Below are 26,459 nucleotides of genomic sequence, written 5' to 3' on the forward strand. Positions count from 1 at the left end.
CACTTTGAATTGACTCCTATAGGATACAGGGAGCCAATGTAAGGACTGGCAGAGGGGCGAGGTGTGAGAGGACCGACTGGATAGGAAAATCAGTCTAGCTGCAGCATTCATTACAGACTGTAGCGGGGCAGTACGGCTTTTGGGGAGACCAATCAGGAGAGGGTTACAGTCATGATTCCCTTTTATTCCAGAAGTTTGGTCCTTAAGGGGTTAATGTATATTTCACAAACCTTATGTGTGCTACTTCTGTACAAAACTCAATATTGTGTTCATTGTCTGGATACAATACCCCCAATGTATGCCATTGTCATTATCCTGTGAAGCAATGTGTGACGACACTCCAGGGATCTCATGTGGTGTATATTGTACCTTGATGTGCTACCATTTTTCACCAGGTTATGTCCAAGTGGTAACAATGTGTTTGTTTTTTTCATATTTACATACACATTACATTTTTAAGGGCATTTGGCAAATCAGATTTGTGCCACCATGATAACCCCCTTTCAAATGATGCTTTCAGCATACTCTTCTGAATGAAACAGTACCCACACTATACCTCTCTGAAAATATATTGTGAAGCTTCGGTGCCTTATAAGAGACCTGACTATTTCATTTTTTACAGTTAGAATTTTGAAAGATTGAACTGTTCCAATTTTGGGACATTGTAGCAGTTTGACAGTTCAGATTACCCCATAAAAAGTAGGCCTCACGGTGTGTATCAAATGGTATATTTTGATGTGTTACTGTAATAGAAATGTCTACATTGTGCTCAGCTGCGTCTTCTGAGCACATAATGCCCCCTTTTGCATACCCTTGTTGGGGCTGAGTTTATAACATGCCCAATACAGTTGTTGTTTTAAAATTGTGCATTTTTGGAACATTTTAGTAGCTCACATATTTCAATTACTCTATAAATGCATACTATATGCAAAAATGGACACCATGAGGCTGCCACATGAAATATTTTGAATATTTTTTAGAGGTTCCATTTGTTTCCACTTTGTGGTATTATTATAATTAATTATTTACATATACTATATAAAAAAAATATATAATTTTCATATATACATTGTATTTTGCTGCTTATTTTTTAAATATCATGTGTGCCACTGTAATAAAATTATCTTAACTGTACTCGGCAACATCTCCTGAGTACAACAAAAACCCACATGTATACCATTTCAAAATGTCTATCATAATCTTATCCCTAATACTAAACCTAATACTAAATCTAACCTCAGGGCTAAACTTCAGCCTAATCCTCATCCAAACACTAACCCTATGCATAACCCTAATCTTAACCTTAATTCTTATCTTAATCATAATTCTAGCAATAGTGTTAGAAGTATTCCCTCTGGTGATGTCAGAAGAGATGTGCCTTGTTGTTTTCAAGAGATAGATTTAATTGCTGGCCCTAATCCTAAACCCAATTCTAATCCCAACCCTTACTCCTATCCTATTCCCAAGGATTTTCCTGTGCTAATATTAATACTGATATTAGCAAACCTAATTCTTAACTAAAACAGTAGAAAGGTTGCCAACTTCTACTGGCTTGGCCCTTGTCATTCTGAAAAGCTGTCAATTTGCCATTACACTCTGATTGGACAGGAGACCATATCAGAAGCTGTTTAGACCTTACGGGTCTCCCTTTAGGGCCGGACTCTCCCACCGGGATACTGGGGAATTTCACGGAGGGTCGGTGGACTTGGGGCCGCAGTGCAGCACCTGACATATTTATTTTTGTTTGGGGGCTGGGGCAGACAATTACCTACCGTAGGTGGCTGCTAGAGGCTGGTACACATACAGAGCTGGCAGCCAGCTGCATCAGGGAGAAGAGAGAGTCTCTCATACATTGTCAGCTTCTTTGCACGGCCAGACTGGTTCCAGCCAACCCCTGCACTGCAGATCCCCCCCCCCCCGCCTCAGCCTGGTGAGCTTTGACACAGGAAGAGGAAGTACAGGAAGCACCTCAAGAAGGATCCACACTGCCAGTGACAGTTAATTGTATGATTGATGCTAAAAGAGATAGAGATAGAGAAAGAGTGTGTGAGAGAGAGAGCTTGTCTGTAGTGTGTTTCTGTTTGTCAGTGAGCTTGTGTGCGCCAGTGAGCTTGCAGTAAGCGTGTGTGTATCAGTGAGCTTGTGTGTTTGCCAGTGAGCTTGTAGTGGGTTTGTGTGTGTGTATCAGTGAGCTTGTAGTGTGCTTGTGTGTCAGTGAGCTTGTAGTGAGCTTGTGTGTGTATCAGTGAGCTTGTGTGTTTGTCAGTGAGCGTGTAGTGGGTTTGTGTGTGTGTATCAGTGAGCTTGTAGTGTGCTTGTGTGTCAGTGAGCTTGTAGTGAGCTTGTGTGTGTATCAGTGAGCTTGTAGTGTGCTTGCAGTAAGCATGTGTGTATCTGTGAGCTTGTGTGCTTGTGTGTGTATCAGTGAGCTTCTAATGTGCTTGTGTGTGTCAGTGAGCTTTTAGTAAGCTTGTGTGTATCAGTGAGCTTGTAGTGTGCTTATTGAGTGATACCTGGGTCGCCCTAGTGTGAGTTTGGATTTAACCCTGATCACACCAAGTTGTAGCATCTGGGGATTTAAATCCCCATTTAAAAAACTGAATGAAGCGCTCACTTCGAGTGCTATTTGCAGCTCATCTGTTATAGTGAGGCCACTCATTCTGTCCCTGGCTGACAGAGTGGACCCCAGTATCTTATGAAACCTAGGGTTTCCCAGCAGAGAAATCGTCCCTGCTGGAAAACTACCGCATGATGGAATTATTCCATCATAGGTTCTTAAGGGAAGGACCTCTATGACGGAATGATTCTGCCACAAGTTAAATGGTTAATAAAACTATTTACATTTTTTATTTTTATTTTTAATCCCTTTTTGGCAATCTGAGATCTTGGAGTATTTTAGTCACTTTCTAGTATTAGTGTACAGTATTCTATTAAGTTTAAAAAATGTAATATTGCGTAACATTTAGAGTTTTAGGTAGTCTAACCTAGAAACATTCTGAGCATTAATAAAAAAAAAAAAGAAATTCTGCTTCAATCTAAATAATATTAAGACTGTATACTTGCACTCATATAGACAAGAACAAAGGTTAAGTTTTTTCCCCCACAAATTGTTTATATTCTATCAAGTTTATTTAGAGAAATTAATCTTTCTACAAAGTGACATTTATTGATTCTTCTATATAACTCAAGAATGTATCCCTATTGTCAAAAATGGAAAAACAACTCTAATAATAGTATTTCTTGAAAAGACTGGATTGCGTGCCTACACAATCTGTGTCATAATTTGTAATTATCGAGTTTCAGCCAAATGATGAAGCATAAATAACAAAAAGCACAAGAGAGATCTATTCCAATATGCTAGCGGAAATATTATCATACATATTGCAGAGTAGAGTTGCCAATTTCTATATTGCCATCTGATGAAACAGGCTTTAATCCATAATCATCACCACATATGGAAATCTGGTTTAAATGGTAGAAACAAAGCCATAAATGAATGTTTAGTTTTCACATTTAATAGGACTTTGCCAAATGTAAAAGAAACGCATTTTATGGCTGCCAATAATGTGTGCTTGCAAATATCCTGACTAGTTTTGGATTAACCACTTGCTATGTAGTAGCACAAAAACACATGCGTTGTTTTTGTGACCATAGCAACCTATACTTACAAGTAAAAAAAAAAGGCTCACCCTTATGATGCGTACTTCACTCTGTGATTGGTCTTAGCAGGAGTGGAGCTGAATGGACGCCTCTCTTCTGAGCTCTTGCAAGTAAATCCAACGTAATCTCTGCAAGCAGAGTGCTACATCTAAGCCAGAACACTCACCTCACCAGCAAAGCAGTACAGGTGGTGACCAGATGCCTTTCTTGATCCAGCACATGGGCAGGAAAGTACGCTGCGAAGTTAAGGCCTACGGCACTCTGCTGACTCCACAGACTGCATAATACCTCTCAGCGCTAGTACAAGCAAGCATGTCCAGAGACTCCCAAGATATAGGACTTCAGCTTCAGCGCCCCATGGCCTACAAAATGGTGGCCCTGCCGGAGCACAATGCTAGGTCCTCCAGCTCTGAATCGCCCCATCGGGGACCATGTGAAACCTGCAAACCACAAGACGCCCATCACAGTTCATGCTGATCCCGACGCTCTGACCCCAGCCACTAAGCTGGATATAAAAAAAAAACTTACTGGAACTAAATCAGATTTCAGCAGCTGACATGGACTTACTAAGAACCGATGTTCAGGCGGTGACCGCCCAGGTCCAGGCCTCAGAGGAGGGCATCTCGGATGTAAAGCAAGAGGCACAGGGATCAGGGGAAACTGTACTGCAACTACAGGCCTCACAAACAGAACTCCTTACCCGGCTAGACCTAGCTGACCACCAAAACTGCCACACAAACACCAAGATCAGGGGCATACCGGATACAATCAGCTTGACTGAACTGCCGCCTTACCTAAGACACCTTCTCACCACATTGTTGCCTCACATGCCGGCCAAAAAGCTGCATCTGGAAGGATAATTCCGCATCAACAAACCCAGGCAAGCGCCAGCGGCAACACCCCAAGACGTGATAGTCAGATGTCAATTCCTGTCTGATAACAGCCGAATTATGACCGTGGTTCGGGGAAAAACCTAATTCATAGAAACATAGAAACATAGAATGTGACGGCAGATAAGAACCATTCGGCCCATCTAGTCTGCCCAGTTTTCTAAATACTTTCATTAGTCCCTGACCTTATCTTATAGTTAGGATAGCCTTATGCCTATCCCACGCATGCTTAAACTCCTTTACTGTGTTAACCTCTACCACTTCAGCTGGAAGGCTATTCCATGCATCCACTACCCTCTCAGTAAAGTAATACTTCCTGATATTATTTTTAAACCTTTGTCCCTCTAATTTAAGACTATGTCCTCTTGTTGTGGTAGTTTTTCTTCTTTTAAATATAGTCTCCTCCTTTACTGTGTTGATTCCCTTTATGTATTTAAATGTTTCTATCATATCCCCCCTGTCTCGTCTTTCCTCCAAGCTATACATGTTAAGATCCTTTAACCTTTCCTGGTAAGTTTTATCCTGCAATCCATGAACCAGTTTAGTAGCCCTTCTTTGAACTCTCTCTAAGGTATCAATATCCTTCTGAAGATAGGGTCTCCAGTACTGTGTACAGTACTCCAAGTGAGGTCTCACCAGTGTTCTGTACAATGGCATGAGCACTTCCCTCTTTCTACTGCTAATACCTCTCCCTATACAACCAAGCATTCTGCTAGCATTTCCTGCTGCTCTATTACATTGTCTGCCTACCTTTAAGTCATCAGAAATAATCACCCCTAAATCCCTTTCCTCAGATGTTGAGGTTAGGACTCTATCAAATATTCTGTACTCTGCCCTTGGGTTTTTACGTCCAAGATGCATTATCTTGCACTTATCCACATTAAATGTCAGTTGCCACAACTCTGACCATTTTTCTAGTCTACCTAAATCATTTTCCATTTGGCTTATCCCTCCTGGAACATCAACCCTGTTACATATCTTAGTATCATCCGCAAAAAGACACACCTTACCATCAAGACCTTCTGCAATATCACTAATAAAAATATTAAAGAGAATGGGTCCAAGTACAGATCCCTGAGGTACCCCACTGGTGACAATTCGAATTCAAATCCACACAGCTCACCTTTTTTCAGGACTTAACCAGAAATTATTACACATACGGCTACCCGCCACACTGACAAGTACATACCACCTCATACTAAATGACCTCCACACATCTGGTGCTACACTTATAGCACTGGAGACACAGTAAGGGCCCTGTTGGTACACAACTGTTTCCCCCAATTAATCCCTACACCCTCAAGACAGGGTGGAAAGACGACCATCAGCAGGACCATGTAGACTCTACATTACCTACCTACTCTTGCTAAGACAAAACAGACCTGCATTTAATCCACAATATAAAGCGTAGCCGCACCGAATATTTTTGAGCCCCTACCGATACACTAGTATTGTAATACTGTTTCAACACACTGTTTAACATGTCTAATCGCTAATCTTAAAAGGAAAAAAACCTCAGGTACTCACTGTGATAATTTTGTGCAGATTTAATGGAAACAGCAACGTTTAGACCTGTTCCCAGGTCTTTATCAAGCTTAATAAAGACCTGGGAACAGGTGGAAATGTTACGTTGAGTGCCTGGTTTTTTTTTTCCTTTTGATATCTGTTCTATGGGGTATGCTGACCCATACTCAGCAGCCTGTGGTTTATTTGATTGAGTGCAACCCTCTTTTTTTATTTGAATCGCTAACCTTAGACCACCTGCTTAGTCATCTCCGCTCATACAGATGTATCTAACCAGCATGTATTTACCTGTTTTCTCTTCTACAGCAAAAAAAAAGAGAGGCTGTGTTATCTGAGAATTGTTTTCACTTTTCTGTCATGAAAGCTTTCTAACTGTCTGTAACACTTAACTCAATTGCCTCAATAAAGAAAGAATTATAAAAAATAATTTAAAAACAAGGCAACCACTGCTCATTTTTTTTAAAGTAGCGACCAGATTGAAAATAGGACCTTAGATTGTAAATTTGTTTAACCCCTTAAGGACCAAACTTCTGGAAAAAAAGGGAATCATGACATGTCACACATGTCATGTGTCCTTAAGGGGTTAAGCAGGACCCTCTTCATAGCTTATATAAGTCAACATAATTAAATCTAGCGCACCCCCTTAACAAAATCTGTCAGCACCGAAGTTGGGAGTGCTCTGTATTTTCTTTTTTATTGTATAAATTGGCTCCCATCAGCACCCGATTTATGCATGTTCAGGTGAGTGCAGCCAGCCCCCGGTTTTCTCATATAAACATAATTAAATGTGCATTTAGTTGCTGTTATTTCTCCCCATTGGGTAATTGTAAAGCTCTGCGGAACATGTTGGCGCTATAATAATGCTATTAATAATAATATAAATTGTCTTTTGCATAATTAAACAGATACCCAGCCTGATATCCAAAGCCTGTGATGAACTCAATAAAGACATTGAGCTGCTAGAAAAGAAATTGAAAGAGACTCAGACCAGGCTCACCGATAAAGATCACACAAAAGAAAATGAAATTAGCAACCTGAAAAATATTATTGCAGATCTGGAACACCGCCTAAAAAGGGAGCAAAATAACAATAACACTATTCTAAAGGAAATGAGGAAAGATTGTTTTACAAAGTCGGAAGTCCTTAAAGAAGTCACTCAACAAGCAGAAGAGTTAAAAAGGCACTTGGACTCTGCAATGCAAGAGGTACGTAAAAATGTATAGTAAAGGGAAAAATGCCTTGGGCTCCATGGCATGGTTTGCCTAAAGAAAAAAAAAGCAATCATGAACAAGGTGGTAATCCCCCACTTTGTATAAAAAGACAATGCATAAAATATATATGTATATGTAGGGCTCAAAATATCCACATGCTGCTAGCAATTGGCAAGTGAAAATTTAACCCTGGTTGGGAGAAATTCACCCCTGTGAGTGTGCCATGGACCATCCACATAAAGTGGCAATTAACTTTTAGGACCTGCTTAGCAATTCTAAAAAAAAAAATCCATAATTCAAGGGCATGCTTCACAGCTGACCTCCATAGAGACTGCACAAATGCTCGTCTGACAGCTTCAGTATTCTCAGGTGTACTGACCCCACGTGCTCTGCCAGTGTTTATTTTTTTTTTTTATGCAGACCCTGTTTGGCAAATTTTGAACCCACAGCATTATTGCGTTCCTGCTCAGAAAACTCGAATTCAAATCAATCTGGAAATGCATTTGGTAAAAGCCGTAGTGTATTAATGACAAATTCATCATGCTGAAAAAAAGCTCTATATAACAAAGGCATGATGCTCTCCGGTCCACAAAATGCTTGCTACACAAATACCATAGACCGCACTAGTTATTGGTATTCCCGCTTCTCATCCTCCACCAATAGAATCTAACGTCACAAAATAGTCAGGTTGTTCTGCCGGACCCAGATACCTCTATGCTATGGAGCAGCCATATTTAGCCCTCTTTGGTCAATTGTACCACTTATCTGCCAAAACAGTGCACAAATGGAAGGTTTAAGACCACCCCAAAGCACATTTTTGCGATACTTTACATTTGCACAATGGCAGGATTTGTGAAAGAGGATTAGCTGCACAATATAATTTGGAAAAGCCATGCTTCCGACCAAAGCGGACTTATAGATGGCTTCCCCATAGAGCAATGGTAGCCAGATGGTAGCCAGAAGATGCACGTACATGTGTGCATTACAAAATTGTACACACAGGGGCTATAATAAATGTAATTTCCATAATACAGACAGTTTTCCTTTAATGCACACGCACATTGCCACAGCAATTTACCTCTGCAGTATTACCACCTTCTGCTGTGTTTCAATTTTTTTAATTTTTTTTTTTAAATAGGTTTTCTAAGGATATATTTTTAATTTAATGAGATACTCCATTTTCTTTTAAATTTATATTAAAGATTCAGCAAATGACTCAGTCCCGTTCAGGGCACACATTATTGTTTGATTTCCCCTCCTCTCTTTATGCTGTCTCTATGCTGATTGCCAGGAGGAAAGGACAGAGCATTAAAACAATGTTTGCAGGAAGCTAAGATGGAGGTGTCCAATTGCAGGATGAAGAGATGTGTAATTTTATTTGCCTTACCTCGCAAACACATTTGTTAAATGCAGGGACTAAATATGCTATTTAAATTTGTTAGGGATTTACTTTTTGTGTTTGATGTGAGGATTTTAATCATAACGTCCCAAACTTAAATGTTATACTATATCTTTGAGGGGGTTTCGCAGTAGAAAGCAGGAAGTAAAGTAACAAGGATAACGAGGAAGAGAATATAATGTATATGTACACATGCCAAGTTGTGTTTCATGGCAGTCGAGCAAAGCATGCATTACACTAAAAATAAGGGATAAAATGTTTCTGCTTTTAGAATTTGTTCCTTAAAGAAACAGTACGCTTGGAATGCGAAGAACGCTTTGAGCTGACCGAGGCTTTGACCCAGGCTCGAGAACAACTGCTGGAACTAAAGCAAGCTAATGGAAGCTTTCTATCATCATCATCATCATCATCACAAAGATCATTTACTACAGAAAGGCCTAAACTAACTCAAAGGACAAGTAATATGGACCATAAACATCTTCAGAGTCTGTCATCCAATAAGGGTAGACTAGTGAGCCTCCCAGGAACCTTTGCATCGGGTAACAGCTTGGTTTCAAACAAGCATAGACAGAGCAGTAGTAGCAGCTTGCCTTCATTGCCATCACCGTATCCAGCAAAAGAAAGGGCGTTTTCACTCACTGATGCAAAGCCAAAATTAACTGCAGTTCTCAGAAGCCAATCTACTCAACAATGACATTATACATATGCATTATATTATATTGTAATTTTATAACTCTGGAAAGAGCAGCCATATCTGTGTTGTCCGAACTCTTTTTCACAGTGTGCACAGAATCCAGCTTGGACCCTTTAGGGAATTTACTTATGGATTTTATTAACTGGACATCTCTTGTGCAATTTAATGTATTTTAAATACAATTTTAAAAATAAATGCAGGGGCTATTTTTTCTTATATAATTCCCCCTTGTTCATTTTTTTCCTTGATTTAGTAGGTTTTGAATTACCAACTTCTAGAGCTTTTCTGAACCCACTTGCACCTCTACCTCTAGCTGTCTGTTCCTTCTTTTTATGTTTTTCATGGTTATGATGGAAATGAAGAAATTTGTTTTAAACGCAAGCGTTGGGGATGCATTGGATAGCTCTCCTGCAGAGTTTGTCAAAGATAAATTGGTGAAAAGAGATCAAGACGGTTTGAGATGGGCATACTACTGAGCAGAAAAACAAAGCAACAAAGCCTGTGAATTTTTTATTTTATTTTTTTCCGTTAGGGCATGAGTAGAGTAAATGTGCCAACTACCATTTATTTGCCAACACTGATGCACCATCTAATTAAAGGTAATGCTAAACTCATCTTTTATGTCAGTAGTAATAGTTCCAAGTAGTATTTCAACCTGGAATACAATGCTGCACCACTTCATTAACAGGTCCCTTTGTGTCCCCCACAGCTTTAGTAATTGAACCCTGTCACTAGAGAAATGCTTCTATGATGCCTTAAGCCAGTCTTATGGTAACTGTGTTCCATACGGAACACATACAGAAACCTAGCAGTACTGGCATTGTTGATGCCTGTCAGACAGTGTAGGTGCTGATCAGGGATCACACTAATATATGTATATGTGTATATATATATATTTACTTTTTCCAGACTTGTTCTGAATTAGTTTGAAAAAAAATAAAAATAAATAAACACCTGTAAATTTGCAAAGGGTACTTGACGCAGTGCATGGTTAGTTTGTTTTGGTGGTAGACCACACACAAATTATATCCGAAGGAACATTGTGTTTATGTGAGATTTTCTTTAGAAATTACCCCCAAGGTAATGAAAAAAATATATAAAATTGTTTTATTGTTTCTCTCTTACAAACAAAATTGAGTGTCGATTGTTCTAAAGGCTTGGCAGAGATTGCTTCTCCTGAGACATGGGCCTGGCTTTATGCATTCTTTATTATGCTATGCAATTTTTACTTTTTTTTTTTTTTTTTTAAGTTTATTTTTCCCATAGTTCATTCCACATTGTGGTATGAGATTATATAAAAATCAAAGAAACACATTACTTGGGCACTTGCCCAAATCCCTATGCATATTTAAATATGGAGGGGTATTTTTAAGTATCACTCCAATGCTATTAGAGTGATACAAAAAAAAAAACTCCAGTTATTTAAATGTGCGTAGGGATTTGGGATAGTGTGCAAGTATTTATTTTCTTTTTTTTTTATTGGGGCTGATATACAGGGCTGGTGCAAAGCTTTTTGACGCCCTAGACATACAAAAATTTGCCACCCCCTCCCCGCACCATCACAATGCCTCACCCATATGATCTGCCATGTGAGCCAATGCCAGCGCTGCACACAGTGTCTTTTCTCTGAAAAGGCAGTGTGTTTACATTTAAAAGCCTGCAGGGACAGGCTATAGACAACAGAACCACTACATTAAGCTGTAGATGGTTCTGGTCACTATAGTGTCCCTTTAATGTGAGGTAAATTAGGGATTAGTGCCACTAATAATATACTGGATTGCCTACTTACCACCAGATGAGGACAAGAGGATGATGATGGGCTCAGGCTGCAGTCTGGCTTCACTGGTCTGGTGTTAAAATAGGCTCTCTGGAGGCAGTGCTCACAAAAACAACGAACAGGAAGCAGCTCCATTTTTTGGGCCCCTTTCACAGATCACGGTTTGGGCCCCCAGGGCCCTACTGTGAGTATGCCTACAAAGCCCATCCATGTACGCCACTGGACACAAGTCTCTTTTCAGCTATGTAACTGTATGTGTGTAGTGTGAAAGAGAGGGTTTGTGGGATGGGATAGGATAGGGACTGAGAGGGGAGCAGCTCTTTATTTTTATTATATTTATTTTGTTAATTTTATTTTTGTATATTTTTTTCTTTAAATTTTGTGTCTTACACTCCCCTTTAGTGTATCTTTTACAAACCCCTTGTGTGTCTCTTATCTCCCCTCTTTGTATGTCTCCTACATCCTCCCAACCCCTTTGTCTGTCTTACTCCCCCAAGCCCCTTTGTGTCTTACTCTTCCCACTTTCTTGGTGTCTGTTTTCCCTCCAGGTCTCTGTTTGTCTCCCTCACAAGCGACTCTGTGTGTCTCTCTCCTGAGCCCCTCTGTTTCTCTTTGTCTCCCCTACCAGCCCTTCTGTGCTTCTTTCACCCCTTCCTCTGCCTTCCTGTGTGTCTTACACTCGCTCCCCCCGCAAGAGCCGCACGTGCATTAAAACCGCCCATAGAAAAACAGTACTCAATGCTGTCCTATGGACGCCCAGCGTCTTCTCACTGTGATTTCCACACTGAGAATCGCGTAAGTGCCTCTAGTGGCTGTCGGTCTTTTACTGAGTTAAGTGAGGCCTGAAGAACAGAGAATGGGATTGAACAGTTATATGGGAGGAGAAAAGGAGAGTGGGGGGGGGGGGGGTAGAGCATCCATGTGTTATATACTATTGAAAAGTTTAGAAACCAAATTCTATCACCCAAAATATTAATAACTGTCTACATGAAATATTGGTCAGAAACATTAAATGACTATAGTACATACTGCATGCACAGAATATTACAAACTACAGGCAGGGCCGGCGCTACCATAAGGCGGCCCAGGCGACTGCCTTAGGGCGCACCGGCCCTGGGGGCGCAAAATCAGGCTGACCGGAAGGAGGGAAGCGCACTGCGCTCCCTTCCAACCGACGACCTATTGTAGCGTGGCCGAGCGCCCGGTTCTGCGGGCGCACGAGGGAGCACTCTCCCATGTGTGCTCCCTCTTCAGCTCCCTCGCGCGCCGCATACTGATACCGGAGCCGGAAGATGAAGTCCCTACATCCCTACGCGGTGCATCCCTACATCCCTAAGCCGGCATCCCTACGCGGTGCGCGAGGGAGCTGAAGAGGAAGCACACATGGGAGAGTGCTCCCTCGCGCACGTGTGCCCGCCCGCCCAGGAGCCCAGCAGCACCACTGGACCCCAGGGAATCCCTTCAGCACTCCAAAAAGGTAAGGAGGCTGAGGGATTAAATAAAAAAAAAAAACATGTGTTAGTGTGAGTGTTAGTGTGTGTGTGAGTGTGTCTGCTAGTGAGTTTCAGTGAGTGTGTCTGCTAGTGAGTGTCAGTGTGTGTGTCTGCTAGTGAGTGTCAGTGTGTGTGTCTGCTAGTGTGTCAGTGAGTGTGTTACTGTGTGTCTCTTACTGAGTGTGTTTGTGTGTGTATTAGCGAGTCTGTTTGATGTCTGTTAGTGAGTGTGTGTTTGTCAGTGAGGGTGTATGTTTTGTAAGTGAGTGTGTATGTATGTCTGTCGCTGAATGTGTCTGTCAGTAAATGTGTGTCTGTTAGCTGGTGTGTATGCATCTGTTCGTGAGAGTGTGTGTGTGTCTTCAGCACTTACCTTTCTCTAGCGCTGGACTCCCTTGGCGCTGGGGATCCCTCCGCCTCTCAGCTCCGAATGCTCTTGCCGCGCACGCATTCAAACCGACTCAATGCTTTCCTATGGACGTTCAGTGTTTTAGAATAGTGGAAGCTCCTCTAGCGGCTGTCAGTGAGACATCCACTAGAGGCTGGATTAACCCTCGGTGAAACATAGCAGTTTCTTTGAAACTGCTATGTTTTCAGCTGCAGGGTTAAAACTAGAGGGACCTGACACCCAGACCACTTCATTGAGCTGATGTGATCTGGGTGTCTGTAGTGGTCCTTTAAGTGTGTGTGCATCTGCATGCACTGGCGTACATACCGCGGTCGCAGGGGTCACAGCCCTGCAACCCCTGTGACCAGGTGCCCGCCGCCATGTGTTGCGGGCACGGATCAATTTGCGCACTGGGGCCCCATGGGTCGTGTACGCCACTGCACCTACCCTGGTGTCTGCCGCAGGCTGTGTGGAGGGGGCAAGGATATGAATGACATCATATCCCTGCTCCCTGTGTACCACACAGCGCTGCAGGACAGGACTCCAAGGAGCCAGACAGCATGCATCCAGGGGACAAGATTGAACTGATGTAAGTATGTAATTGTGTATGTCTCTGTATGTATGTATGTTGTATGTAGGTCTCTGTATGCCTGTATGTCTTTGTATGTATGTTTCTGTATGCCTGTATGTCTCTGTACAAAATGTATGTGCCTGTATGTCTCTGTATGTACAAATGTATGTGTCTGTATGTCTTTGTACGTATGTGTCTGTATGCCTGTATGTCTCTGTATACCTGTATATATGAATGTGTCTGTATGCGTGTATGTCTCTGTATACGTGTATGTCTTTGTATGCCTGGATGTCTCTGTATGTATGTTTCTGTATGTCTATGTATGTATGTATGTATGTGTCTGTATGACGGTATGCCTCTGTATGTATGTCTTTATACACTGTGTGCAGAATTATTAGGCAAATGAGTATTTTGACCACATCATCCTCTTTATGCATGTTGTCTTACTCCAAGCTGTATAGGCTCGAAAGCCTACTACCAATTAAGCATATTAGGTGATGTGCATCTCTGTAATGAGAAGGGGTGTGGTCTAATGACATCAACACCCTATATCAGGTGTGCATAATTATTAGGCAACTTCCTTTTCTTTGGCAAAATGGGTCAAAAGAAGGACTTGACAGGCTCAGAAAAGTCAAAAATAGTGAGATATCTTGCAGAGGGATGCAGCACTCTTAAAATTGCAAAGCTTCTGAAGCGTGATCATCGAACAATCAAGCGTTTCATTCAAAATAGTCAACAGGGTCGCAAGAAGCGTGTGGAGAAACCAAGGCGCAAAATAACTGCCCATGAACTGAGAAAAGTCAAGCGTGTAGCTGCCAAGATGCCACTTGCCACCAGTTTGGCCATATTTCAGAGCTGCAACATCACTGGAGTGCCCAAAAGCACAAGGTGTGCAATACTCAGAGACATGGCCAAGGTAAGAAAGGCTGAAAGACGACCACCACTGAACAAGACACACAAGCTGAAACGTCAAGACTGGGCCAAGAAATATCTCAAGACTGATTTTTCTAAGGTTTTATGGACTGATGAAATGAGAGTGAGTCTTGATGGGCCAGATGGATGGATTGGTAAAGGGCAGAGAGCTCCAGTCCGACTCAGACGCCAGCAAGGTGGAGGTGGAGTACTGGTTTGGGCTGGTATCATCAAAGATGAGCTTGTGGGGCCTTTTCGGGTTGAGGATGGAGTCAAGCTCAACTCCCAGTTTCTGGAAGACACCTTCTTCAAGCAGTGGTACAGGAAGAAGTCTGCATCCTTCAAGAAAAACATGATTTTCATGCAGGACAATGCTCCATCACACGCGTCCAAGTACTCCACAGCGTGGCTGGCAACAAAGGGTATAAAAGAAGAAAATCTAATGACATGGCCTCCTTGTTCACCTGATCTGAACCCCATTGAGAACCTGTGGTCCATCATCAAATGTGAGATTTACAAGGAGGGAAAACAGTACACCTCTCTGAACAGTGTCTGGGAGGCTGTGGTTGCTGCTGCACGCAATGTTGATGGTGAACAGATCAAAACACTGACAGAATCCATGGATGGCAGGCTTTTGAGTGTCCTTGCAAAGAAAGGTGGCTATATTGGTCACTGATTGGTTTTTGTTATGTTTTTGAATGTCAGAAATGTATATTTGTGAATGTTGAGATGTTATATTGGTTTCACTGGTAAAAATAAATAATTGAAATGGGTATATATTTGTTTTTTGTTAAGTTGCCTAATAATTATGCACAGTAATAGTCACCTGCACACACAGATATCCCCCTAAAATAGCTATAACTAAAAACAAACTAAAAACTACTTCCAAAAATATTCAGCTTTGATATTAATGAGTTTTTTGGGTTCATTGAGAACATGGTTGTTGTTCAATAATAAAATTAATCCTCAAAAATACAACTTGCCTAATAATTCTGCACTCCCTGTATGCCTGCATGTCTCTGTATGCATGTATGTCTCTGTCTGTGTCTGTATGTCTCTGTATGATTATTTCTGTGTTTGTATGATAGATAGTGTAGAGGCTCACCGAAGTGAGGCTCATAAGCTGGTTTTGGATACAATAAATACTGAATAGTTTAGCATATATATATAAATGACTCAACCAGATGCACTGGATAGTATCTATATTATCCTGATGTGTAACTCCAGATACCGGGCATGGATTCTAATAAAAATACTTTATAATGTTCTTAAGCAGAACAGAAATTCATAAGAACACATAATGCCACTGGGGAGTACCAACAGGGAAAGATACGATATATTTGGAATTGGAATGCACAGGCTATGACAATTATAGTAGTGGATTCTTAACACAATGAACATACTAGAGAATCACCCAAAATCAGATTAGTATACTGTGAAAGATGCCCGTGGAGGCATAGTCCTAGATTGCTAGATAGGACGCCCCCTAAGTGTATGAGGCTAATCACTGGTAAATCTGAGAAGTACCACTATGAGGTGGTTGAAATAACAGTTATCCTGCAACTCCTTAACAAAACACCTTCAAGGGTGTTCTATACTTTCCCTGAAAGCGGAAAGAAGCAGAGATGGTACTGTACCAGTGACCTTAAGTAGTTAAACCTGTTTGGCATCAAACTGTACCAACCATAGTAGGAAGGTAAAAACAAAGGAGCAATGAAATGTATCCCTATGACTCCTAAGGAAACACCTTCAAGGGTGTTCTATGCTAGCCCTAGGAGCTCCAAAGGGGCAAAGACATAACTACTCCAAATGATTATGGCGTCCCAATTCTTAGTATAAACGGGGCTGTCTGGACAAAAAACTTAGGTGACCCAAATAAAGTTGATTAAACACCTAGTGTTCCCATAGTGCTAAGTGAACAAAATAATAAATAAAATAAAAGGACCCGACGCGCGTTTCGGTGCGTTCTAATGCACCTTCGTCAGGGGCTAACAGTACCTCGTCCGGGAGGACATCTTTTATACCCTCTATTTGCCGCCAAAAGGAGCAAAAGCCCCGAGATTACCTGGTCTTTCGGCAGGTGAGTGTGGGGGGCCTGGCTTGGGCGGGGGAAGCTGAGTAGGTTTCCCCCAATGGTCGCTCTGTATACATGGCAGCTCTGTAAATCTCCCGCCCCACGTGTGTTTAGAAGGACGAATCCGGAGGTGGGGGGGGGAGGAGCGCCAAGAAAGCGGAGACTAGTTCATCCCCTCCGAGCCTCCGTCCATTCTGAGTATAGAGGAGGATATATTGGGCGGAGAATGAGTCTTGAGTGACAGCTCAGGGCGACTCGTCGAGAACTGACTACTTATATAGTTAGTCAGTTCTCGGTCATGGTCATATCCAATTGAGCCATTTAAAGAAAGGTGTAATGCCTAAATGGTGTATAATGCAACTTGGGTATAAGTGCCAACTACATGTTTAGAGAAGTCCCAAGGTGAAATTGTCACTAAGAGGCTATCTTTCAGACAGTGAGGGCAGCATTATATAGAAAGTTATGAATATTGATGAAAGTCTCCAACTCTTAACCCTTTATAATCTTCTTTCCCAGATGAAGTTTAACATATTGTAAGTCCCAGGTAGAGGGATAAAATTGTATAGATGACCCTTTTAGTTCTATAATTAGAGGGCTCTATGATTCATCAAGTTATCCCCCCTGGGGCCCATTGCCTGTTATGGGAGAGGGAAAGTGGGGCTTATCATACGTGATGTCCGAGTTACAGCCGTGGGTATGTCTCGTATTTACAATTAATATATGAAATATTCGTTCTGATGTCAAGGAGACACACTTACTGCGGAACAGTTTCTCGACAATCGAATGTCAGGAAGAGGGTGAAAAGTGGTTGGAGAGCAAAAGTGAGGGTATTAGTCCATCTTGGAAATATATGAGGTCTGTAAATAAATTAAATTAATTTAAGTATTAGAGTGAAGTCGTGAGCATATAAGGAATTCAGAAAAGTCATTAATAAGAATTATTAAAAATTGTTATAAAAAGGTTCTCAGTAGAGATCGTATATATTGTATAGATGGTATTAGAAAATCAGAGATCACTAATGAACGGAGAGTAGGAAAATCCTTCATTAAGCCCCCTCGGTGATAGAGTGCTCAGGCGGTAGATCCAAAAACACTCCCTTCTCCTAAGGAGCTTGTCAAGGTTTCCCTTCCTTTGGTCCAATTTGACCAATTCAATCCCAAGAAATTGGAGTGCTTTGTAGTCACCCTGGTGAAAATTCTTCACATGTCTAGAGACTGAGGTCTCAATATGTCTCTTCGTTTTAATGGAATTAATGTGTTCCAGAATCCTTCTTTTAAAGGGCCTGAAGGTCTTTCCAACGTATAATTTATTACATTGGCATTTTATCAGGTATACCAAGCCTTTGGAGTTACAGTTAAAGAAGGAGTTTGGATAGAAAGTTTCCAACTGAGAACTGTTATGGAAGCTTTTGGAATCCTTGCAAATGAAGTTGCAGGCCTTGCAACGGCCACACTTATAAGTCCCTTGGAGTTTGTTAGAGAGCCAGTGAGTATTGGTCTTTTTGGCCTGTTTGAAGTGGCTATGTACAAGATGGTCTCTAATATTCTTGCCTCTACGTGCTATAAGCGAAGCATTTGGGGGGAGAATATCTTTTAGATGGTCGTCCTGTTTAAGTAGAGGCCAATACCTGTTTAGGATGGTTTTCACTTGCTCCCATCCCGCGTCGTAGGTGGCAATGACGCTTAAGTGTTTGGAATTAGAAATATTTTTGTTTTTGATATATTGGTTCTGAGAAGGTATTGCATCTTTTATCAGATCTTCTCGATCCGTTAAGAGGGCTCTATGGTAAGCCCTTTTCAAACACTTGTTTGGGTACCCCTTTGCTCTAAACATAGATCGCAATTCCCTAGCCCGGATTTTAAAATCCTGTACATCGGAGCAATTGCGCCTAAGGCGCAGATATTGTCCTGTGGGTATCCCCCGTTTAAGGGGAATTGGATGGAAGCTTCCCCAGTTCAACAGACTATTTGTTGCTGTACTTTTTCTGAACAGGTCAGTTTTTATTCCACCCCTTGTATTGGGGGTGATTGTTAGATCTAAGAAATTGAGACCCGGAGTACCCATTTCAGACGTAAATTTCAGATTCAGAGTATTGTCATTAAGTGTCTGTACAAATTGATTGAACTCTTCTATAGTACCTCTCCATACCACCATAATATCGTCGATATATCTCTTCCAAGAGAGAATATATCGGGTGAATGTACTCAAATTTGTTGAGAATACCACCTTCTCTTCCCACCATCCCAGGTGCAGGTTGGCGTATGAGGGCGCGCAAGACGTCCCCATCGCCGTGCCCTGCACCTGGTGATAGTATGTGTCGTTAAATAGGAAGAAGTTATGGGTAAGTACGAATTGTAATAATTCGATGACAAATTCACTATGGTGATGTAAATGTTGTCCTCTTTGTTGTAGGAAGTACTGGACATTTTTAAGCCCTATTTCATGGGGGATGGAACTATAGAGTGCCTCCACGTCGAGGCTGCAGAGTATTGAGTCTTGAGGCACATGCAGAGTGTTGAGATGTGCTAGGGTCTGTTTAGTATCCCTTAAGTATGAAGGGAGCTTTGCTACCATAGGGCGTAGGATATGGTCAAGGTATACACTCACATTCTGTGTCAGGTTGTTGTTTCCTGACACTATCGGTCTACCCGTCAATTCTTGCTGTTTTTTATGTATTTTGGGTAGACTGTAGAATGTGGGTGTACGTGGGTTAGAATTTCTGTTCTGCTTAAGAACATTATAAAGTATTTTTATTAGAATCCATGCCCGGTATCTGGAGTTACACATCAGGATAATATAGATACTATCCAGTGCGTCTGGTTGAGTCATTTATATATATATGCTAAACTATTCAGTATTTATTGTATCCAAAACCAGCTTATGAGCCTCACTTCGGTGAGCCTCTACACTATCTATCTTTTTTGTTTAATACTTTAACCTGGGTACAAGCCCTATATGGTGGAACTGGAACCACCGAACTGACCATTGTTTGTCACTCACCCTCATATGTGTATGAGGTGTCTGACACACTTTCTCTATCTGTGTTTGTATGAACCTTATTTTAAACGAGGGTGGGGGGCACCAAAATGCATCTTCGCCTGTGTAACTAAAAATCCTAGCACCGGTCCTGACTGCAGGTAAAATGGTTACAAATCTATAGTAATACATGAGAATGTTGGCAATCCAGGAATACAGGAGGTGGAGTATCTTCCAGCTTCAGTCAGTACCTGCGAGTGGTAGGTGTTTCACTGCAGGGTGGAAAATGCAGTCTTTCACTGAGTTGAGTAGAAGTCTTCAGAATTGTTCAGATGCAACTTTGCAAACCTAAGCTGTGCTGCCATGTTATTTTTAAAAAGAAGAGCCTTTTTCCTGGCAACCAATCCAAACAAACCATACTTGATTAGTCTTTTTCTAATTGTACTGTTAGGAACGTTGACATTTAATATTCTAACTCTGGCCTGTAGAGTATGAGACGTAACTCTTGTTTTATTTTTTTTCAATTTCTTTGAGCATTGCATGGTCTAACCTTGGGGTGAATTTTCGGGGATGTCCATTCCTGGGAAGATTGGAAACGTCTTGAATGTTTTCCACTTTTGAATAATCGTTCTCACTGTACAATGATGAGTTTTAAATTGTTTGGAAATGGCCTTATAACTCTTCCCATTTTTATAGGCAGCAACAATTGCTTCTCTAAGATCTTTATCAATGTATTAACACACACCTTAAAGCTCCTGGACTGCAATCTGCTAAAACTTTGGCTTTTATAGAGGTGGTCTGCTGATGATAAATTAATCAAGGGCAGTTGGTTAGCAGCACCTGTCTGCTACTTAGCATCTTAATTCATATGGAAGCAGTATTGGTGTATGGTTTCTCCATTTGGCTTTACTTTTGTTAAATAAATCATTGCTTTGTGCAATATAATATGTAGTGTGTTGTTGTTCATCTGAGGTTGTATTTGCCTAATTTTAAGACCCGCTAAGGAACAGGAAATGATTGTTATGTCCTCATAAGTAAAACCATAGAATTCAAAGATTGTGTACTTTCTTTATCCCATGACTGTATGTTATATACATATAATGATGTGTCCATCTTTTCATACATAAACACATCATCATTGTGCTTGGTTTTTAAATTGTTGAATGTTTTCAAACTTTATAAATCCACGCCACTTTTCAAGCAAGTAAGAGATTTCAACTAAAATATACTGGACAGTGTAAATATAACTAATGGAAAGGTTTGCAGACCTATCTAAATAGCATCTATGATTTGATAAATATGTAGTAAAATTAATTTAGCATGGAACTCTATTTTCTAAATTATAAACAAATTGGTAGACATTTCCTGATTCATTTGTTTAAACTCATGATACCAGGGAACAACCAAACCAAATGTATGTAAATCATTAAGGCCATCATAACAAAACACAGATAATTGGTCACTGTTAAGGAATGAGGGCTCCGTGAGTATGAGCTCATAACCACAAGTCAGGATATGTTTTGTAAAACATATATTTTTTTAACTTGTTTTTTCTTTAAAAATTAAAATTAAAAAAAATGTAAAAACAGATATGGAAATAATTTGAAATTTGTCTGAGTGGACAAAATTTTGTGAAATTGCCATATTCTGACCTGAATGGAATTTTCATATTTTCTAATGCCAATTTCAATTGGAGTAAGGTTGATCTGACCAAATCTGTATTATTCATTTGGAGGTGTTCAGTGTCTCATTTAAAATAAGTGCTTTACACAGCTGAACCCTATACATCGTAAACAGGGCCGGACTGGGGATACAAAGCAGCCCTGGAAAACAAAATGTCTTGCCACCTAGATGATTGAGTAGTATAAATGACTATTAATAATATATAATATTAAATAATATATAAACACATTAGATATATACATATTATTGGTTAATATCTAGGATCTTGAAAAAGACCTGTCAGGGTCGAAACGTCAAATTATTATTATTATTTTTTTTGCTGGATATATTTATATTACATTAAATCACTTTTTTTTAACTTGAAGACCTGTAAGTGCATCCTTGAATAATATTTGGTTTATATATATATATATATATATATATATATATAACAATCTTATTGATATACATAAGCTCATTGACTTAAAAACACAAGCTCACGGATGCACACAAATAGGCTCACTGACAGATAATCTCACTGACACACATGGACAAGCTTATTGGTATACACACACAAACGTAGTACAGACAAACTCTGACACACACAAGTTTACTACAGGCAAGCTCACTGTCACACACACATGCTCACTGACACAGACAAGCTCAAACACATGCTCCCTACAGAAAAGCTCACTGACACACACACGCTTAATACAGACAAGCTCACTGACACACACACACACATGCTCACCACACACATGCTCCCTACAGAAAAGCTCACTGACATACACATGCTCAATACAGACAATCTCACTGATGCGCACATGCTCCCTACAGACAAACTCACTGGCGCACACATGCTCACAACAGACAAGCTCACTGATGGACACATGCTCCCTACAGACAAACTCACTGATGTACCTATGTTTCCTACAGACAAGCTCACTGACACATGCTCACTACAGACAAGCTCAGTGATGCACACAAACTCACTACAGACAAGCCCACTAATACACATGCTCACTACACACTGACACACACATGCTCACTACACACAAGCACACTGACACACACGTTCACTACAGACAATCTCACGAACACACACATGCTCCCTACAGACAAGCTCACTGATTCACAAATGCTCACCACAAACAAGCTCACTGACTCACACATGCTCACCACAAACAAGCTCACTGGCACACACATGCTCACCACAGACAAGCTCACTGATACACACATGCTCCCCACAGAAAAGCTCATTGACACTCACATGCTTCCAACAAACAAGCTCACTGACACACACATGCTCACTACAGACAAGCTCAGTAACACACACATACAAGCTCACTCACTAGCAGGCACACACCCACACAAGCTCACTCACTAGCAGGCATGCTCACACAGACAAGCTCACTTACTACCAGGCACACACAGACACAAGCTCACTCACTACCAGGCACACACACACACAAGCTCTCTCACTAGCAGGCATGCACACACAGACAAGCTCACTCACTACCAGGCACACACAGACACAAGCTCACTCACTAGCAGGCACACACACACACATACACACAAGTTCACTCACTAGCAGGCACACACAATCACTGTCATGCCTGAAGCTTACCTGGCACTAGTAGGTAAGTTGCCATTTTGTGGCCCTTCTTTCCAACGAGGTCAGCATCATGTGTTGAGGCGGGACTTGCGTGCGTAGGTCGAGCTATGTTCGGGAGGTGGGGCTTGCGTGCGGAGGCGGGGCATGCGGGTGAAATTAAGGTACATTTTGAAGGGAGACTGACAGGTCTCCCTCCAGCCGCAGGCAGCCTAACGGCGTGTGAGGGGCATCAGCTGGAGCCTGTGCTGCACATGCGTGCTAGCACTCCTGCTACTCCTCCACAGCAAGGATAGGGGATTTTCGCGGGGTTGGGGATTTTGATAGAACAGCGGCCGCACCAGCCCCCAGCTCTTTACTCCCCACGGACTGACACAGACTTGTACAGTCTGAGGGGAAAATCATTTTAATGGAATTAGCCTAATTTAGGGGTGTCTGATCGGCCCCAGGTGCCGCAGCCCACCGGGAAATTTCCCGGTATCCCGGTGGGCCAGTCCGGCCCAGATCGTATAGGATTTTGAATACGCACAAGGCACAATTTTAAACTGAATTTGGAACGAATGCATTTGGCATAATGCACATTCTGAAGTTATTGTTCACTTGCATTTTTGTAAGAAAACAATAATTTTAGCAGCCACAGGCAGAGATTTTCAGAAAACAAAACTTTGTGCTGTGGTGGTTACCCATTTAGTGGCTCAAATATGTGCAGTGTTTTTGTTTGTAATAAATAATGGTAAGGCATTTATTAGCAAGGTGCAGCTGTTGCTTTGGAATGTATGTCCCAACAGTCTTCTGCAAAAGTTATTTTCCAACATAGAAGTCATGTGTAAATATAATATCATGCATTTATGTATTTTTTCCAATTCCAATGCATACCAAGTGCAGTATGAAATAGAATTAAAAAAACTGAGCATTTATTTTGTCTGGAGCTGCAGCCCCAGTATGTCCCTCTGTTAGTAAAGGAAGAGACTATATTTAAAGAAGAAAAACTACCACAACAAGAGGTCTAAAATCAGAGGGGTGATAATCTAAAATCAGAGGGGTGAAGGTTTAAAAATATCAGGAAGTATTACTTTACTGAGGTTAGTTGATGCATGGAATAGCCTTCCAGGTGAAGTGGTAAAGGTTAGCACAGTGAGGAAGTTTAAGCATGGGTTGGTTAGGCATAAGCCTATTGTAGACATAAGATAAGGCCAGGGACTTTTAAAAGTATTTAGAAAATTTGGCAGCCTAGATGGGCCGAAAGATTCTTCACTGCGGTCACTTTCTATGTTTGTTCCTGTTACTGGTAAGTATACAAACATGTATTTCTAACTCAGTAGTTTCAACCCATCTATTCTGATGTTCCCCGCCATGTCAGGGTTTTAAAACTTGAGATTTACTTAACTTTCAGCCATTGTCCCGCTGGTCTCAATCCTGCCACTCTGCCTGGCGGTGCAGATGATCTCAGCCAATCCAATGTTTTTCCATTGGGAGACTTGTGTGTATGCGCAGTAAAACATTGCGCTGCGCTAATCAAGTGGTTTGATTGTGTGAGACCAACTGATTGACTAGCCGAGTTTACCTAGGCTTATGGAGTGTAAGTGCCTCCAGTGGTTGTCTGACGGTAAATATTGCTGTTCTGCAGAACGGCAAGGTTTCCAGTTGAAGAGATTAAACTACAATAACATGGTACCCAGACCAATGCATTGAGATGAGGTGGTCTCAGTGCCTATTGGTCCCTTTAAATATGTTTGAATATTCCAATTTTAGGGGACAACATTTTGTTTCATCCTTTAGAAAACATGTTAATGTAATCACAATTGGACAATCAGGAATTTTTACAACATTTTTAACGCAGATCTATTAAAACAGTCAAACACACAATCTAACAAAATGTAATCTCCTCCCATAAATAACTTTCAAGTAAATACACAATCCATAGATTATAGATACAAATTCTTTCTTTGACGTTGGAAGCCTGCAGCGATTAATCCATATTGCTAGTGACAGTGTGTATTTGTATTATGCTAATCCCCACCACAACTGGTTGTTTTACCTGGTGCCAGTCTGTCACTGTAAGCAGCTTGTGTTCCCTCCGTGCTGTGTCTCTACGTTCTTTGTGTACACATTGTTAAATATTCAGTGTGCTTTCAAACGCAATGGGAAAGTTCATGTTAATAACAGGACAAACTGTCCATGTATTGTATATCAAAAAAGAAATACACGGTTTAACTTTTGATTTCTATAACTAGCAAAATTATTTGTAATATGTACCTAAGAATCGCTCGGTTTAAATGTGTAGCATTTTCAGGTTTTTTTGTTGTTGCAGATATCTCTAAATTTGTTTCAATACAAGACGATGCAATTCTACATTTAGCATGGCCAGGTGGGTGTTAAATATAACGAAATAAGATCTGATTGCTGTACTTTTAGTTTTTGTTTTTTAAATCTTTATTTTTTGTGTGCAATATATAAGTCATTAGTGCTGAGACATTTTAGAGAGCATAGTATGACAGCATGGGTTTATCAATAAATGTAATTGGGTCTGCACATTTTTATATTTATAGATAATACAAGACACTGAGTAAAGTCTAAGCATAAAACCAAACAGATTGGGCCAAGTATTAATAAATTAATAATAGACTTCACTAAAACACTATATGATATTATTATAAATCAGGCTAGGTCATGCAGCTAAATAACATTTAGGGTTAGAGTCCCCAGGAGGCCCCCCAAATGCTATATTTGTTAGGAATAAATCAGGGCAATGAAGGCTATGTGAGTATCTAACGATCTTGCCTTTTAGACTAAGCTTGAAGAGGAGGGAGCTGTGTATAATTTAAGGGAAACTTCCAGTTGGTGTCTGTGAAGTAGGCAGCAAAGAGGCACCATGCCAGAGTGAAACTCGCTCTTGTGTTTCCGATCAGCCTACGCCTTGTATGGGCAAAGCACAGTCTTGTGCCGATGGTCTGCTGCTCAGGCTAGGCAGTTCACTTGGAGATGGACATTTGTTTCCAGGCTTGAGGTAAGGTGGACTCCTGTGTGCCAGCACCGGTGCTTGCAGGATCCAGGGAGCTTACTCCATGTATTTGTTTTCTCTTGAGAGACCCGTAATCGCCAACCTCATGTTGGGCTCCCGCCGACTCAGTCTTTCCAAGCGGGCCGGTGTCGGGGACGATGTGGCGGTCTTCCTGTTGTCCTTATGAGGCCTTTCATGATGAGGAATTTCATGATGAGGCTGCAGGCTTGCTCTCCAGGGTTATGTGGTATAGGTATTCTACCAACTTCTCCCAAAATGCTTGAAAGGTCCTGTCCAGCCGAAGCTCTACCTCAGACTTCTCACGTCCAGGACTTAGGGAACACGCGGTCTTGGCCATCTTGATAGTGGCACTGCCGCTAGATTTGGACCTCTGCGGCATTGCCACACTCTTGCCAGATTGCAGGGGGGGGTCTCCTTAGGGTGGACCGGGATGACCCCCACCGGTCCATAGGGGGGGTGGGGAACGTGGACCTTGTTTCAGATTTCTGTCCGTATGTACCGGTGGGGGAGCGGCCGTCTCCTGCACAACGACCAAGCATGTAGGCCGCATGAGAGGGTCAGGTGAGCAGTGCTTGAAACGTCGCTTGTGCGGTA

The 26,459-nt window shown here is 41.3% G+C and overlaps 1 protein-coding gene across 1 annotated transcript in view; it reads left to right on the top strand.

The window, feature by feature from the left end:
- LEKR1 (leucine, glutamate and lysine rich 1) overlaps positions 1-9,426 on the top strand; it is a 93,782-nt gene extending 84,356 nt beyond the window's left edge. Inside the window, exons 10-11 of the mRNA XM_063441686.1 lie at positions 6,980-7,279; positions 8,956-9,426. Coding sequence (XP_063297756.1) covers positions 6,980-7,279; positions 8,956-9,378 — 723 coding nt within the window. The 3' untranslated portion in view covers positions 9,379-9,426. The remainder of the gene's footprint in view (positions 1-6,979; positions 7,280-8,955) is intronic.
- Positions 9,427-26,459: the final 17,033 nt, after the last annotated feature.

This window comes from Pelobates fuscus, chromosome 2, assembly GCF_036172605.1.
Source record: "Pelobates fuscus isolate aPelFus1 chromosome 2, aPelFus1.pri, whole genome shotgun sequence".
Lineage (NCBI taxonomy): Eukaryota > Metazoa > Chordata > Amphibia > Anura > Pelobatidae > Pelobates > Pelobates fuscus.